Genomic DNA, 17,340 nt, shown 5'->3' on the forward strand with positions numbered 1-17,340 from the left:
AAGGAGAGGCCCAGACAGGCACAGCAGGACAATGTTTTCTGCATAACTTTGGGGGCAGGGCTATGTGACACAAACCTGTTCCCCAACCATGTCTTTGGGTAAGTAGGTACAAGAATGCTCAGAACAAGGTTATGTTCGGTCTCCAGTTAGCCGCCAGGAGAAAGTGGGCCACAAGAAGGAGGCAGAGGAAACAACTGAATAAAGTCGTTTGATAGTATTATGTAGAATGTGTGTGTATGCAGCATGTTTTAAGGAAATGCTCAGCAATAGTGAAGTGTGGAAAGAGAGAACAGAGCAAAGGCACACATTTTAAAGTTCCACTTTATGATTATGATTTTAATTACATTGGCTATGACTTCCTACCAAATAATAATTCAAGCTTCTTCAATGCCACGTTGATTTCCCCAAGTTCTACAGTTTTCTATTACTAAGCATTTTAAAGATTATTTGTTAAAAATAACCTAAGGATTACTAGGCCAATGAACAAGTGAAACAGTAATGTATATTATTTTATTAATAAGCTTTCCTAATAATTTCTTTCCACTTACCATCTTAACAGCCAATAAACTTCTGTGGCAATTCATAGAGCACCTACATCCTTAAGCTACCACAAATATTTTATGGCTGGAACTATATCCTTGACTCACAGTATTTATGCTGACATACACAAATGCAAAAGTCAAGGACAAAGGAAACAGACTGAAATAAACATAATAGGCAGTGATGAATGGTAAAAAAATGATTAATTTATTGCTCAGCCCCTCCAAGCATAAAGTACAACTGGGGGTCGTGTGGTGAGGTGGGAGGGGTTTATGTGCGTTAAGACCTCTCTCACATTGAACAATGCTACAAATGTCCCTTTTGTCTTCACAATGATTTCACCCCATATTGAAATATACTGAAATATGAGAACAAGTACTAAGTTATCGCTTTCTAAGGTTAAATCTCTTTATTTGTTTTGAGGGCTTTGGGGGTTCTAAAGTTTTAGCAGACATTTCTTGTTCCTTTATCAACTTGACTTTTACTAGCCAGTAAGTGCTCCAGCACTGCATATTATGTTTTCTTCACGCCATTAACATCCAATATAAAAAGTGGTTTCAAAAAACTCATGACTGATTATAAATAGAGAACATGATCAGAGCTCTAGGATGATCAGGGGTCTGGAAAGAAAGCCCTATGAAGAGAGACTGAAAGAACTGGGAATGTTTAGCCTGGAGAAGAGAAGATTGAGGGGAGACATGATAGCACTCTTCAAATACTTAAAAGGTGGTCACACAGAGGAGGGCCAGGATCTCTTCTCGATCCTCCCAGAGTGCAGGACATGGAATAACGGGCTAAAGTTAAAGGAAGCCAGATTCCAGCTGGACATCAGGAAAAACTTCCTGACTGTTAGAGCAGTACGATAATGGAATCAGTGACCTAGGGAGGTTGTGGGCTCTCCCACACTAGAGGCCTTCAAGAGGCAGCTGGACAACCATCTGTCAGGGATGCTTTAGGGTGGATTCCTGCATTGAGCCGGGGGTTGGACTCGATGCCCTTGTAGACCCCTTTCAACTCTGCTATTCTATGATTCTATATGCTGCAATACTGCGGAAGTGCAAAATATCCACAGAATCTGGTAATGAGAGCCAGTGTGGTGTACTGGCTAGAGTGTAAGCCTGGGAGTCGGGACATCCAGGTTCTAGTCCCCACTCAGCCGTGGAAGCTCATTGGGTGACTTTGGGCCAGTCACAGACTCTCAGTCTAACCTACCTCACAGGGTTGTTGTTGTAAGGGTAAAATGAAGAGGAGGAGGATTATGTATGCCGCCTTGGATTTCTTGGAGGAAAAAAGGCGGGATAGAAATGCATTAATTAATAAATAATAAATTTAATGGTCACATAACTCATCTTCTTAATAATGCCAGCTTTCTTTTCTTTTCTTCTTTTTATTAACATTTCTAGATCTTTTGGAAACAGATATGCTTGTGAGTGTTTTCCTGAAATTTGAGAAGCTTTGGTGCCTTGCAAACCCCCTTGACTAACAAAACAGAAAAAGGACAATAAATTGTGCAAAATAAGATAAACTATATTAAAAATGTTAGACTTTTTTGTTACAATAAACATGTGCTTAATTGGCACAATTTATACATGCTAAAGATCTTCAATTATTTATTTAGTTTACTTTAAAATGTATCTATCGTCTTTTATCAATGATTTCAAGGTACTTTACAAAAAAGTAAAACAATAAAACAATAAATCCGTATAGAACAACCAAGAGATAAAAGTGCAATTGAAAGTCAGAAAATGTAAAAACAACAACAACCTTAAGATAGTAAAAATGCTTTAAAATGTCTGGGTACATAAGAAAGTTTTTGCTTGATGCCTAGAAGTCAGCAAAGCTGACACCATTTAGGAAGAGGCAATCCTTCAAGCATATTTTCTCACCAGACACAAGCCCTGAAGATGGGAAACATCTCAAGGAAATTGCAGCAACAGCACATACCTCTCTCACCCAAGGTAATAAATAATTAAAAGATGTAAAACCATGACCACATACCTAGTTTTAGAGCAGAAGGCGTCACTTCAATCTCTCCTCTTATTGGCTGAAATGCAGCCAGCTGGGCAGCTACATCAGTCTCAAAAGCATCTGGGCTGTTTCCACCCGTCAAACTACCATTGGTGTCATCAGACTTGGGGAGTGAATCTTGTTCATCATACACAGCAATCAGCTGTAAAATGAAAGAGTACTTTATCAAATTTTTATAACAAGGATAGGATCCCTTCATGAACACATAAAAACCAAACGATGGCTCAGATCAAATTAACTGTGTGCCGTAGTTGGTGCATGTTGTGTGGATCCAGAAAGCAAAATTTTAAAAAGAGGCAGGAAAATGCCTAAAGCAAAGACGGAAGAATGTCCAAAGCATTCATGTGCACAAAAGGAATAGACCAAAGGAGGCAATGTAAATGAAACTAAATTTAATACAGAAAACAAAATATCAAAGCAAAAAAAAAGCTGAAGAGATCAGCGTTCATCAAGCTGAAGTAAGAAACAACAATCACAACAAAAATGTATAAAACAGCAATGTGAAAGAACTGGACCGAGGAATATGCCTTTTATGTGTTGTAACAAAACAAAACAGTGCGTTTTAAATATCAAACAAATGTATCAATTTTTAAACACGTGTCAATATTTTGAGTTTAAAGAAAATTCATGCAGAAAATCAGGGAAGAAGACAGAGAATATTGGTTTTCCATCAACCTTTTAAAAACAGCAGGTGCTCCAAAACTCTACAAGTAGGAGAGGTAGAAGACAATATTTTTTAAACACATGACAGTACACCAATACATGTGTTGTTCTATATCCATAGAAGGGAAAGCTAATGCCAATGGATCCATTTAGTCAATACAGTGAGCCATTATTGGACTTCCCACACTGTGAGACAGGATGGCATCACAAATATAATTTACAATTCGCCTGAAGTCACAAGTACACTCATGCAACTGCAGTTTGAGTCTTACTCTTGGGCGATAAGAGAAAATAATTTATATAAAATTAACTAACAATTTGCAACAGAGTATTACTGCTGAATAGAAGGGGAAAAACTGGCTTTTAGGTGAAATAACCATGCTGACATTTGTACGGACAATTAAGTTAGTCTGTCTGAGGCACAGCAGCTTAGAGTGCAGGGAGACTTTTAAGAATAGGACGCATGATTATGATAACGCCTACTTACTTGAATAATTCAATAAATATGTTAAAGTTGTGGCACGATGCTATGGCTACATTTTGAAAAATCTGATCTTGTTAGCACTTTTACATTATAATCAAAAATGGCAAGAAGTCATGGAAAGCATTATTGCATGCCAATAATCTGAACAAAAACTCTAGATCGTGTTTTTGATGCAAAACTTAAGGGAAATACTGTTTCTTAAGGACTGTAGAAGTATTTGGAAATTACACAGTAACTTATATGTTAAAAAAAGGAATTTTTAAAAAAGGTTTGCCTCAGGTATTCATTTTTCTCACTTTAGGCAAAAGACTAAAATTATGTGAGGTATATCAAATTAAACCAGTAGAAATCCAACAATCAGAAGACAACCCTCCACTTCACAAATCTCTCTACGGCCTTAGCTAGACCTAAGGTTTATCCCGGGATCGTCCCAGGGTCATCCCTGTTCATGTAAATGACACATAGGATATCCCGGGAGCAGGCAGGGACAACCCCGGGACGATCCCAGGATAAACCTTAGGTCTAGGCTAAGGCCTATGACAATGTAAATAACAAAATGGAGGAGAGGCTATAGCAGAGGGAGGAGGCACAAAATACCGAAACTAACATGTTTTTTAACAAGTACTATTCCCCTTTTTGCACAATTTTTTAGAACATGTACCTTGACTTCAACACTAATATGGGGATTCAATTTTCCAGTTTGGGCATCCATCAACATATATAAGTCTTCTATTATTATCAATAATAATAATAATAATAATAATAATAATAATATCAATAATAATATCCCTCCTTTTCCCAGTACTGGGACTCAAGGCAGTTTACAAGATTAAAACATGTACAAATAAAACATATAAATATAAATTACAGAAGTTAAAATAGAATTAAACCTACAGTAATATTAAAAACATGTTAAAAAATTAAAATCTGTAACAGGTTAAAAGGGGGGGGGGGAATCCAATACATTAACACAGGTCCAGTATAGTTCCAAAATCCAGCTGAAACAAAAAAAAAATTGCCTGCCTCTGAAATTGTAGCACAGAGGGAGCCACCTAGTCTCCCTGGGAAGGGAGTTCCAGAACCTTGGAGAATTAGTATTATTGGGTCTTCCATATACCTGTGTACATTAAGGACACAAGGTTCCATGTGGAATCAACAGATCATTTGCACCAGAATATTCTCGCTGAATAGTCAACAACACTACTGCCACTCCTATTCCAAATTGAAGGCCATCTGATACATTCAAGAGAATTAAGTGTCAGTTCTCTTCTTGGCCTGTACTACTTTAGGCTGCAGGTGACAGAGTGCTTCGTGTTTGAATATTCCTCCATGGACATAAAAATCTAACTCATGACAGATAACATATCTTGGCATGTTATTTTTCCTATATGCAGTGAATATCCTCTTCCCTCCTTTGTGTCAGCAATCATTCCCCTCCCTCGTCCAGGTTTGGAACCCATGAATGGATTGACCTTCCCTTGTTTTCAGAACTGTGGAGATGGCAATGAAGAAACCACGTTGATCGGGATTTCATCACAGTAGTAGTGATTTGCTTTTGACTGTTTTAGAATTTCTTAGCACCTATAGCTACTGACCACCAGCTATATGATGTCTGAAATGTGTAACCATTAAGCTTTTGCCATGAAATTTCCTGAACCACCCAGACAGCTTCGGCTATTGGGCGGTATAAAAATGTAATAAATAAATAAAATAACAGAGAAGTCTCACTGATTTGGGTGTCCTGTGTCAGTTTGCCAGAACATGTGCTTGTCTGAGTCCTGACAATAAGGAATGCAAATGCAACTGTGATGCATCCCAGGAAAAGCTCTGCTCCTTGGGTCTGCTGAATGTATAAACTGGTCCTAGAGCAAAGTATAGCAAGAGAAATAGCTTTAGGTCTAATATGGTGAAAATTATATTTGGGTTATAATGACCACATGACATTCTGATTAACAAACTAGCTAAAAGTGGGCTAGATGGAACAACTATTAGGTGGATCCACAGTTGGCTACAGAATCGGACTCAAAGAGTACTTATCAATGGAACCTTCTCAAACTGGGGAGAGGCAACGAGTGGGGTGCCGCAGGGCTCAGTCCTGGGCCCAGTGCTCTTCAACATTTTTATTAATGATTTGGACGAGGAGGTGCAGGGAACGCTGATCAAATTTGCAGATGACACCAAATTGGGTGGGATAGCTAATACCCTGGAAGACAGAAACAAACTTCAAAGTGATCTTGATAGGCTGGAGTGCTGGGCTGAAAACAACAGAATGAAATTTAATAGGGATAAATGCCAAGTTCTACATTTAGGGAATAGAAACCAAATGCACAGTTACAAGATGGGGGACACTTGGCTCAGCAATACTACAAATGAGAAAGATCTTGGAATTGTTGTAGATCACAAGCTGAATATGAGCCAACAGTGCGATATGGCTGCAAGAAAGGCAAATGCTATTTTGGGCTGCATTAATAGAAGTATAGCTTCCAAATCACGTGAGGTACTGGTTCCTCTCTATTCGGCCCTGGTTAGGCCTCATCTAGAGTATTGCGTCCAGTTCTGGGCTCCACAATTCAAGAAGGACGCAGACAAGCTGGAGCGTGTTCAGAAGAGGGCAACCAGGATGATCAGAGGTCTAGAAACAAAGCCCTATGAAGAGAGACTGAAAGAACTGGGCATGTTTAGCCTGGAGAAGAGAAGATTGAGGGGAGACATGATAGCACTCTTCAAATACTTAAAAGGTTGTCACACAGAGGAGGGCCAGGATCTCTTCTCGATTCTCCCAGAGTGCAGGACACGGAATAACGGGCTCAAGTTAAAGGAAGCCAGATTCCGGCTGGACATCAGGAAAAACTTCCTGACTGTTAGAGCAGTGCGACAGTGGAATCAGCTACCTAGGGAGGTTGTGGGCTCTCCCACACTAGAGGCATTCAAGAGGCAGCTGGACAACCATCTGTCAGGGATGCTTTAGGGTGGATTCCTGCATTGAGCAGGGGGTTGGACTCGATGGCCTTGTAGGCCCCTTCCAACTCTGCTATTCTATGATTCTATGACCACCTTAGATAAATACATGTTGATTCAAATGTGCTATTTTTAGAATGTAAGCCATATGGCAGGGTGTTTTGTATTCTGTTTTTTGTTCTGTACAGCACCATGAATATTGATGACACTATATAAATAATAATAATAATAATAATAATAATAATAATAATAATAATTGCAGTTGTTATCAACATGTATTTCAATGGTGGGAATCCATGCACAAGGAATAATGTTTGAATTCCTCCCTGTCCACCAGATCAGTTCTGTACACCCTCTCCACTCCAAAGTCAGCCTCCCTAAAGGATATACTGTACATGGCTGGCAACCAAACACAGTATGCAGCTGGACCGCTGAACTAGAGAGAGGATTTCAAAAGTGAATTTCAACAGGCCAAGGCCCTTAGGTAATAATCACAGATTGGCAAATACATCTGAACTGGCCTTCAGCTTCAACCTAGACAAACAAAAATGAATTAGGCAGATGAATTAGGATTCCTCTAGCAGTTTCCTTAGGATCATGAAGGTGTTAATGTAATTAAATATCATATGCCAATTTAGCATTATGCTATATATGATTCAGTAGCACTTCTCAGTTAACGTGGAATTGCTAATATAAAAGAATTACAACTCTTATAAGGAAATTAAAATTAATTTCCAGATAATGAAGCTTTTGACCAATTGTATTTATTCAATATGAAGCAGAAGGAGTATATTTAAAAGAATGATTCTGTCAATGCCATTCTTTTAAAAACAGAATGCACCCTCCAAGTATTAAAAACTGTAGCGCTACTTTTGTGCACTACATTTTTAGCAATCTAGTATCTTCGATCTTGGATAAGAATCTCAAATATCTATCTACCACATTATTTTGTTCCCCTGCCACAGTTTGCTCTTTTAAATGTGTTTTTTTGGCCAGACAGTATGTTAAAGATGTACCTGCTAGCTGTTCTTTTTTACTCTAGTGTAAGTGCATGGGCTGATCAAGGTCAGGATCCTAGCCAATAATGTGGTCCCAATCCAAATTGGGACCCCTGCGCTTGCAATTTCTAGGGCTAAATTCTGATCCATCAAAGCAAATTTGTGGCACTATAAATTGCAGGCACACGGTCCCCCCTTATCTGGATAGGGACCATAGCAGGACATAAAGGATGAAAGCCCACCCTAACCACTGCAGTACTGAGCGGAGGAAACAACCAATGCTGTGTTGTATCCTCCACTGTTCATACAGACCTGGTCACTGCCTTCTTCTGCATAAAACTCTTCCCTTCATTCCATTTTCAACTTTAATCACAGTGTGGGGTTAAGTCTGCAATGGTACCAACACTCTAGTTTTAAACTAGAGATTACCAATGGTTTGCAAATCTGGTTAAAGGGAAATGACATCAGTGCTGACATAGCACATGGTTAATGCTAAAAAGTTGAAGGGGGGTGATTTGCATGGAGGAGGACAGAGTACATGATCCAACAGAATGCTTCTATACTTTTCCATTAAGAGAATGGGAAGCGTTCCATAGGCCTAAAAAAAAGTTGCTTTTATTGATATAAACAAGGCTTAAAATTTTATTTAAGATTTTACAGAATGGGATCTAGAAAAGTATGAGAGAAGCTCTGCTCATGCACCATGGCAAGGATTGGTGGATGACTTGCATAACTGAATGTGCCTTCCACTCAAAAGGGAACCTCTGCATCCCAGGCAAAAATGTTTTCAGTTAGATTAAATGGATGCAACATTATAAACTGAAATTTAACTCTCTTCAGATGCCTGCATAAACCTCCCACCCACCCACCCCCAAAAAAGGGTAGGAGGGAGAGTGTTGCTTCCTTACATTAAAAACACTACTGTAATATCTGATACTCTCTGTCACTTCGAAGATTCATGTCAAAATGATACACTCGGGTTAGTAAAATAATGGAACAAAGAGACAAATATTTAAGGGAACCCATTTGCCTAAGGCATGAAAACAATGCAAAAGAAGGAAGTGACTGAAAAAAATAATGGAAGAAACAAGGGAAAAATTTCACTTCTACATAGAAATTGACATTTTTAGGTCTTCTACTCATTTATAATTTGGTTGCAAAAAGCATGTCAGCTCATATTCAGAAATACATGTTTTAGTAGCATGCACATAAATAATAATTAGAACAGTAATGCCGTGCCCCTATTTAAATAAAGCATGCATTCTTCAACCAGGCCCCTTACCATTCAATTCAAATTCAGTTCGCTAGCAGATATACAGAAATACTGCAAAGAGATATATCAACTGCTTTAAGAAAAAGGGCATAGGTGTACCAAAGTTGGCAGGCCAAGGTATCTGCTTTCAGGCATGCCCAGTACCACTTCACTGAGCAGTATTTCAACTTCTCAGCCCTCAGAATTGTAGTAATGGCTGCACTCAGTCTTCCAAAAGGAACTTCTCTCCCTTTTGGTCAGTGAAAGCCGGTTAGGCTATGCTAAGACCTCTGTGAGGTTACTAGCTGTCGAGAAAGAGGCCACTGGGTACTCTCTTGATAAAGTCATACTAAGCACTATTTCCATCTCTAAATGTCCCCCAGAGTGTGTTTCTAGCATACGATCCCTTCTGCAACAAAGCAGACTTCCTCAAATCTGTAATACTTCACATTTTTCCTTGCAGAATATCATTCTATTGTCATCTATCAAGCTCTGCACTTTAGCCTATCCACTGAAATATTTGCAGCATCTCTCATTTTTGTATTACTCCCACCCACTTCTTTAAGGAGCTATTAATGAAGCTGTTGAATAGCATCCAACTCACCATACAGAATGGCGCTAGACATCCATTCAAACATGAGGGTAAACCAATTATTACTAATATCTATGTACATATTTTCCAAGCACTCATGTACACATCTTATCATATTTTCTCCTCAAAACATTTGTCTTCCTGCTGTAATAAAATTACAGCAAGTTTAACCCCTATTAAATGATGCTTGTCTTTGGCCTACACTTTCATAGTCTTAACCACTTCCAACGTTCGCTCTTTTATGCATAAGGCACTTTTAAAAACATGACTTCATGCATAGAAATTGATACACACTTACATTCATTTTTTCTATATTATAGTAGAATCCATAATATCGAATACACTTTTCTGTTACTAGAACAAAAACCTGAGAGGTTTCTCCTGCACAAAGTATTTCAAATGGAAAAAAAAAGTATAAATCTACCATATCAAAGACTGACATAAGTCAAGTCTGTTAGACCGGCTTCAGTTATCAAAACCTCATTTTCAGTATTCATGGTAATAGTTGCCTCGTGGCAATTCAATCAGGTTTAAAGATAACTTATTTATATAATTTGGATGTACCCAAAGCCTCTTGGTTAAATGAGCCTATACTGTATTTACTCACAGATGAAATAAATGTAATATAAGTTTAAAATAATGAACAGAATCCACGTGCACACAACCTTGAGGATCTGTAGATATTTCAATGTACACACACAGAGACAAAGTTTCAAAATAAAGTAGATATGGATTACTGGATAAAATACAACTACTAAAAGCAAGCAAACATTCACAGAAATGTCATTTTTCGTCTTTGAGAAGGTCTTTTTAAGCACCTTCAGAACTACAAGAGAGAATTTCGCAAAACACGGGAATTCCCTTCCTCCGGACACTAACCAAAGTACAGGACCAGATGACTTGTGTAAAACCTTTTGATTCAAAATGACTTTGGGTGGCCAGAATAGGGAGGGATAGGGCAAACTGGGGTTTAAGAGAGGCCCTTCTCATCTGCTCACCTGTGAGACCAATTAGGTGGATGTTCACATGGGAGAGGGGCTTCTCTGCAGTGTCCCAAACCTCTGGAACAAACTCCATCGGAGGTCTGCCATGTACCATCCTTGCAGGCTTTTAAGAAGACCTTAAAATATTTTATTTTACCGTGGTCTTCGCATGGTGAGTACTATTATTGCTGCTGTTGTTGTTCTTGCTGGTTTTATTGTTTTCAATTGCTATTTTATTGTGATTATTTAACATTTAACTGTTTTTCTATATTTTATTGTTGTAAGCTGCCTTGTGAGGACTTCTGCCCTGAAAGGCGGCCAAGAAATGTTTTTTATTAATTAATTAATTAATTAATTGAGGCAGGGCAGGGGTGCAGAACCTCTTTCAGCCAAGGGCCAAATTCCATTTCAGGGAAGCTTTCAGGTGCTACATTCCAGTGGTGGGTGAGCCCAAAGGCAGAAGGGGCTCAAAGGACCAAAGGCAAGAGAGACTGAGCCCTAAATACAAGCATACTGTAGCTTAAAGCTCTCTCTGCTCATAACTAAGTCTTAAGGGAGGCATTCCAACCTTTTAGAATTGGGGGGAATTGCACAAAAGCCAGGAAACTACCAAGTGATTGATGACTGGTGGAAAGGAGGTGGAGCCAGGGAAGAGGGTGTGGTCATTTGATTCAGACCTGAGGTGGGCTGGATTTAGCCCCTAGGCCTGAGGTTCTGCATCCCTGGGTATTACTGGGCAGAATTAAATTAAGGTACCCCCAACCCTTTGGAATGGGACTAACAAATTACAAATCAAATTGAAGAAATGGTCAGTTGAGGCAAGTAAATCCTAGACGTCTAAACTTTCAATGGGCTTCTTCAAGGATCCATTAACACAGGAACTCAACAGATTGAAGGTATACGCGAGCAATACATACGACCCAAATCCCAAAATAGGAAAGACATAAGTGGTAAAAAGAGTATGAAGATGTAACAAATCTTTACAAAACTACTGAACGCAATTAAAATGTTGAGGTTTCAGCGCTTCGACAAGTAGAACTAAACAAATTAGCACCTTTAAGTGAAGAGGGAAACATTGTGGTTTTCTTTTAAAGTATTTATATAACTGTAAATCAAGACAATTTATTTATATTAACTGCATACAATTTTAAACATTTTATAAGGATTTGTTTTTCCTTTTTTTAAAAAAAGGTGGAACCAGATTAGCATTTTCAATTAGATGAGAATCTTATTAACCTCTTCCTGGATATGTTAAAAAGAGAAAACAACAACCGACAACTGCAGTGCTTTCATACTACTTAAGAGATACTTCGGTTTCTTTCCCAATCCCTAAAGAGGGGGAGAGCATGTGAGCGAGCGAGAAAAGATGGCTTCAATGAGAAAAAGGCGATGAACCTGCATGCAATTAAATTCATCAACTTTCAAGTACTGCCAGGTTAAGAAGCATTTAAAGAAATAAATATTTTTACTTCTTTGCAACATATTAAATAATTAAAAGAGAGAGAAATATTTGAGAAGAGGGGGAGGCACAAGACAAATCTTGCTGCAGTTTCAGAGTTGGCTTGTAAAATGATGTTTGACTTCATGGGCCTTGCTAACGAAATCAAACAGTAAGCTAAACTTTATTTTTTATTGTATCCTGAACAAAATAAGCTTTCTTTAGTAAGTGATTAAAAAAATCATGCTTCTAAAAATAATTATTTTGTCATACCTTCTAGATACTGGGTTCTACAGGCTTACCCTCTTTTTGTTTTTGCTTTTTCAAAGTAAGGTATCTAATCAAGAACTGTCACATGTCCTGTTCATAAAATAATATTTATTCCCTCTTAAACCACAACACCCTAAACATGCATAAAACGGTGCATAAAAACAACACATTAAAATAATTAAAATAACTGCAATCCTAAAATGAAACCAGCTAACAGCCTCAGAATAACTTGTACACATAAGCAATCTCAACACATTTTAAGTATCTACACTGCCCACCGAAAGGTAAGCAAAGAGGGAGCCAGACAGAATTCCCTTGGGTCCCTCAATTTGACAATCATTTAGCAAACTACGGCCTAATCTACACCAAGCAGGATATTGCGCTATGAAAGTGGTATGAAAGCAGTATATAAAGGGCAGGAGCCACACTACTGCTTTATAGCGGTGTTGAAGCCCATTGACACATACCATAAAACACATACCACTTTCATCCTGCTTGGTGTTACTCCTGCCTTTTATATACCACTTTCATACCACTTTCATAGTGCAATATCCTGCTTGGTGTCGATTAGGTCTTTATCTACCTATAATGCTAACACACACATTTGCTTGTAGGCATCCAGCGTTCATCTCACCGGGACCACTACAGAGAAGAGCAAGTTCATATCCAAAGATTTAGGTTTATTCTTCCATGCAACTCATGACTGATGGTTCTAGCTCTCATGCCTACCCACTACTGTTTTAACCAACAACTGCTTGTTTGTCTAAACATAAAAGCATTGCACTGCATTTTCTGGTCTCAGTTTGTACCTCATTATATAAACCTCACAATTAATGTGGATGGAAATTATACCTCTCTGAAAAATAACCATAAGTAGAATCAATATAAAAGACGGGAAGAAAACGTGATATAATGAAAACTCTATTCTTCATCTGCTTTAACAAGCTGTGTATATCAACCTGACCATGTGTTAACATCTTCCCCAAAGGCCTTACACCAGGGTGCCATCACCATCAGGAAACAATGATGAAGTACAAGATTCCAGAATAAAGCTCTACCCCTTTAAGATTCTCACGCCTCAAAAAGTTGGAAAAGCCTGGGATAGATGTACTTCTGGATTCAGCCCTGAGCCTGGATGCCCAGGTTTCGGCGGTGGCCAGGAGTTCATTTGCACAGTTAAAGCTAGTGCGCCAGCTGCGTCCGTTCCTAGAGATGTCGGACCTGGCCACAGTGACACATGCCTTAGTTACATCCCGATTGGATTACTGTAACGCGCTCTACGTGGGGCTGCCTTTGAAGAGTGTTCGGAAACTCCAGCTGGTTCAAAGAGCTGCAGCCAGATTGTTGACCGGGGCTGGTTACGGGAAGCATACAACTCCCCTGTTAAAACAGCTCCACTGGCTTCCAGTCTGTTTCCGGGCGCAATTCAAAGTGCTGGTTATGACCTATAAAGCTCTATATAGTTCAGGTCCAGGTTATTTGAAAGAACGTATTCTCCCTTATGAGCCTGCCCGTGCTTTGAGATCTTCTGGAGAAGCCCTTCTTTCAGTCCCACCTTCTTCACAGGCACACTTGGTGGGAACATGGGAGAGGGCCTTCTCGGTGGCTGCTCCGGTGTTCTGGAACTCTCTTCCTGGGGAAGCTAGGCTGGCTCCCTCATTGATGGGCTTTCGGAAGTAGGCTAAAACTTTTTTGTTCAAGCAGGCCTTTGGAGAATAATCCAGCCCTCCATCTATGTTAATGTCTTATAATTTTGTTGTGTATTTTTAATTGTTTATGGTTTTGTTTCCCTCCCCCCACCCCATGTATATTTTAAACTTTGTAAGGCCACCTTGAGGCCCAGCATTGGGCAAAAGGCGGGATACTAATAATAATAATAATAATAATAATAATAGATAGTAAAGTTCAAATTATTATTATTATTATTATTATTATTATTATTATTATTATTATTTCTTACCCGCCTCTCCATCCTGATTGAGACAGGGAACAACAATAAGTATAAAATACATAAAATATTGTTTAAAAACACAGTATACTTTGTTAAAACTTCCTTAAAAACATACTAAAAGCATACAAAAAGCATCCTAAAATTCCACTGGATAGGCCTGCCGGAAGAGATCAGTCTTTACAGTTTTCTTAAATGCTATAAAGCATGCATAAGGGATCAGTGTGGCCCTGGAATGTGTTGGTGCAAGATGTCTGCTACCTGGGAGATGTCCTTATTACTGTGGATTCCTCCTATGATTCTACCTCTATTTTGTTTTTCATGTTGTTGTTTTTACTGCCAATGTTACTGCTAAAGAAAGAAGGGAAGTATCTTGAACCACAAGAGCATTGTAAAGCACTATGTGATACAGCTGCCAAAACAGCAAATGAGATTTGACGTAACATTTTTAGCATAGATGGGATGTCAGATTGCTTATGGGATGTTAGATTGCTACAATGAAGAATGTTGTGCCAAAGGGGAGATACAGGTTGTTCTTGATAATCAAAGTTTTAGAACAACATAATTGGGATTGGATCCAGATTTAGTCATACATAAGAGTAGACCCATTGCAACTAATTGGACTAAAGTTAGGAATGACTAAATTAAGTTGCTTTGATTTCATTGGGTCTACTTTAAGTATGACTCAGTTTGGATCCAACATTTGGAATCTAACACTATTCCCCAGATCATTATGGTGTTTTGTTTAATATATTCCCATCACCCATGAACAATACTTCTGGGGGAAATTGTCAGGTGGAAAGAAGCTGATTTAGCTGAACTAATGCATCACTGCATTCATTCAGACCAGAGTCAAGTAACTTTACAGTACAACCTGAATACACACTGAAGACAAAAAGTAAATTTTACCATAAAAAATTAACTTCAGTAGCAGAGCCAGGTGTGATATGCATGAACTGCTGTTGAACGATCTTGTGTGTTTTTCTGCTCCCTTTTGCCTTAAAGGCATTTGACACATCGGCTGTTACTCTTTTAACACACACACACCATGCTCCCAATTATGAGATCTCACCCACACATCTGAGCATCCCCAATGCAGCACCCAGGTCCCCACCATCAAAGTCCCTTTGCCACATCGTACTGCTTGCCCTCTAAACTCTTGTCATATGCTAACCCATATTGTGCCCATCTAAACTTCCATGATAATCAGAGTCGCTTTACTTCACTAGTGCTGGAAAACTGCAAATCCCACAAACACTGACACTGTAGACCTGTCGTGGCAGGCATTTGTAGGTCAACTCCTTTGCCCTATTAATGGCACTGCTTCTTATTATCCTTGGTGATGGTTCAAAAATTAGAGTCAAGTGTAATACAGTTGCCAAAGTGCTTGAAAAGGCCTTATGTTTAATTCTGTTTTCATTTGTAAAACAAGAGCAACACACACAAACTTAAAACTAAAAAAAAAAAAAAACCTTTGGTGGCAAGTCTGCACGTAGGAAGTCCTTATTCTTCAGCAAAGAATTAGAAGATGTACACCTGGAATTAGAAGATGAACACCTCTGTAACACTTGGGGAATAATCTTGTTAAAAGAAGCTAAGTACCAATAAGTCTAGGAAAATGCAAACTGTGCAGAAACTCTAAAATAAAAAATGCGTAATTGAAAGTAGTTCATATTTTCATAATTTTCTGCTAATTTCCCCAGTATACCCTAAAGCTAACCATGCTTCAAATCTCACTTAAAATCCCAGAGAGATTGCAATTTCTTTTTACAGTGAGAAATATAATGCAAAAGCCAGTTTGAGAATTGTATTAAACAAGCAGTCTCTCCAACTTCTTAGGAAACTTTTTCATAAGACTCCAACAGATAAAGGACAACCACAGTATTTACTATGATAAAACTACTTCAGGGCTCCAATATTTAGAAAGTGTTTAATATTAATGTACAGCAGTCTTCTAAAGATACAGTCGTCGTAAGAAGAAAACTTCAGAGCAATTCGAGAGTGAAAAATAATTAATTTTTATTTAAGTTGTTAAATACACATAGATCTTATTTTAGAGTAAAACTACAATGTCAGCCCACACACAATACGCCTAACAACAAAATAGAAGTAATATGATGTTTTAACAATTGCAAACCTTTCCAAAACTGTGACGAAAAGTTAATTCTTTCATGTTTTGACCACACAGAAAGAATTCTATCATCAACAATGGAAAGCTAATGAACCAGCACTGATTACAGTTTCCATTTTTAAAGGAGGTATTCAGTAAACTGATAAATAAAATGCAGCAGAGCTTAGTAAAGATCACTAGTTGAACCTCACTTATCTATTGCACATCTGCCACACCACATTATCTTACTGTTCAGGCGTCAATTTTGCATTTCAATGCAGCAGCTCCATCAGATTAATGCCCAAGACATTTCAGCTGTGTGGCACATAAGTGAGTGGACGGTAGAGGAATATTATGCATGGTCTGTATCATTGACACTAAGCAAAGGAAATGTGATTAGTACCAAATTGCATGTGACAAGGGAATCGGAAAGCTGTCAAACACAATGACATGGATTCAGTATTTAGAAGGTAGAACGGGGAAAATAAAAGGAGCTGGCCAGTCTGGCAAAGAGACAGCAATAACACAGTGCAGCTATGATAAATTAATTCATTTACTTATGAAAAATTAGAGGCTTCCACACACAGCTCTCATTTATAATCCTGTCAATCAGGCTAAGTAAATAAAAAGCCTGTAAGATTCAACATCCTGCACATGAGCAAACAAGAAAAAATAATTTTTGCATTTAATTTCAGACTAATTTCTTGATTTAAAAAAACCCTCATTAGATTGGACCTTTATGTGAGTCACTAATGCAAAGCCATATCATAATGTTTTCTATTTTGATGAGTAGCATCACCTTTTAAGACAACAAGAAGATTGCGACATTAAGCACTTAGAAGGCACATAAACAGAATTGGTGCACAGAGTTGATGCCACTGAAATGTCTGTCCTAGTCAAAGCAACTACCAGCTGATGGACGTATCTGACATTACATCCTATTTATTTATTTATTTATTACATTTCTATACTGCCCAATAGCCGGAGCTCTCTATCCTAGCACAGGAGAAAACGCTATATCAAGATTCTATGTGGCAGCAATATGGTTGTCCTAAATTCTGTTCCTACCCATTCTA

General features: G+C 38.4%; 1 protein-coding gene across 1 annotated transcript in view; it reads right to left on the bottom strand.

Moving 5' to 3' along the window:
• PARD3B (par-3 family cell polarity regulator beta) overlaps positions 1-17,340 on the bottom strand; it is a 542,042-nt gene that overhangs the window by 428,305 nt on the left and 96,397 nt on the right. Inside the window, exon 3 of the mRNA XM_063116135.1 lies at positions 2,539-2,710. Within this exon, the coding sequence (XP_062972205.1) occupies positions 2,539-2,710 (172 nt within the window). The remainder of the gene's footprint in view (positions 1-2,538; positions 2,711-17,340) is intronic.

The sequence above is a fragment of the Elgaria multicarinata genome, chromosome 2 (assembly GCF_023053635.1).
Source record: "Elgaria multicarinata webbii isolate HBS135686 ecotype San Diego chromosome 2, rElgMul1.1.pri, whole genome shotgun sequence".
Classification (NCBI taxonomy): Eukaryota; Metazoa; Chordata; class Lepidosauria; order Squamata; family Anguidae; genus Elgaria; species Elgaria multicarinata.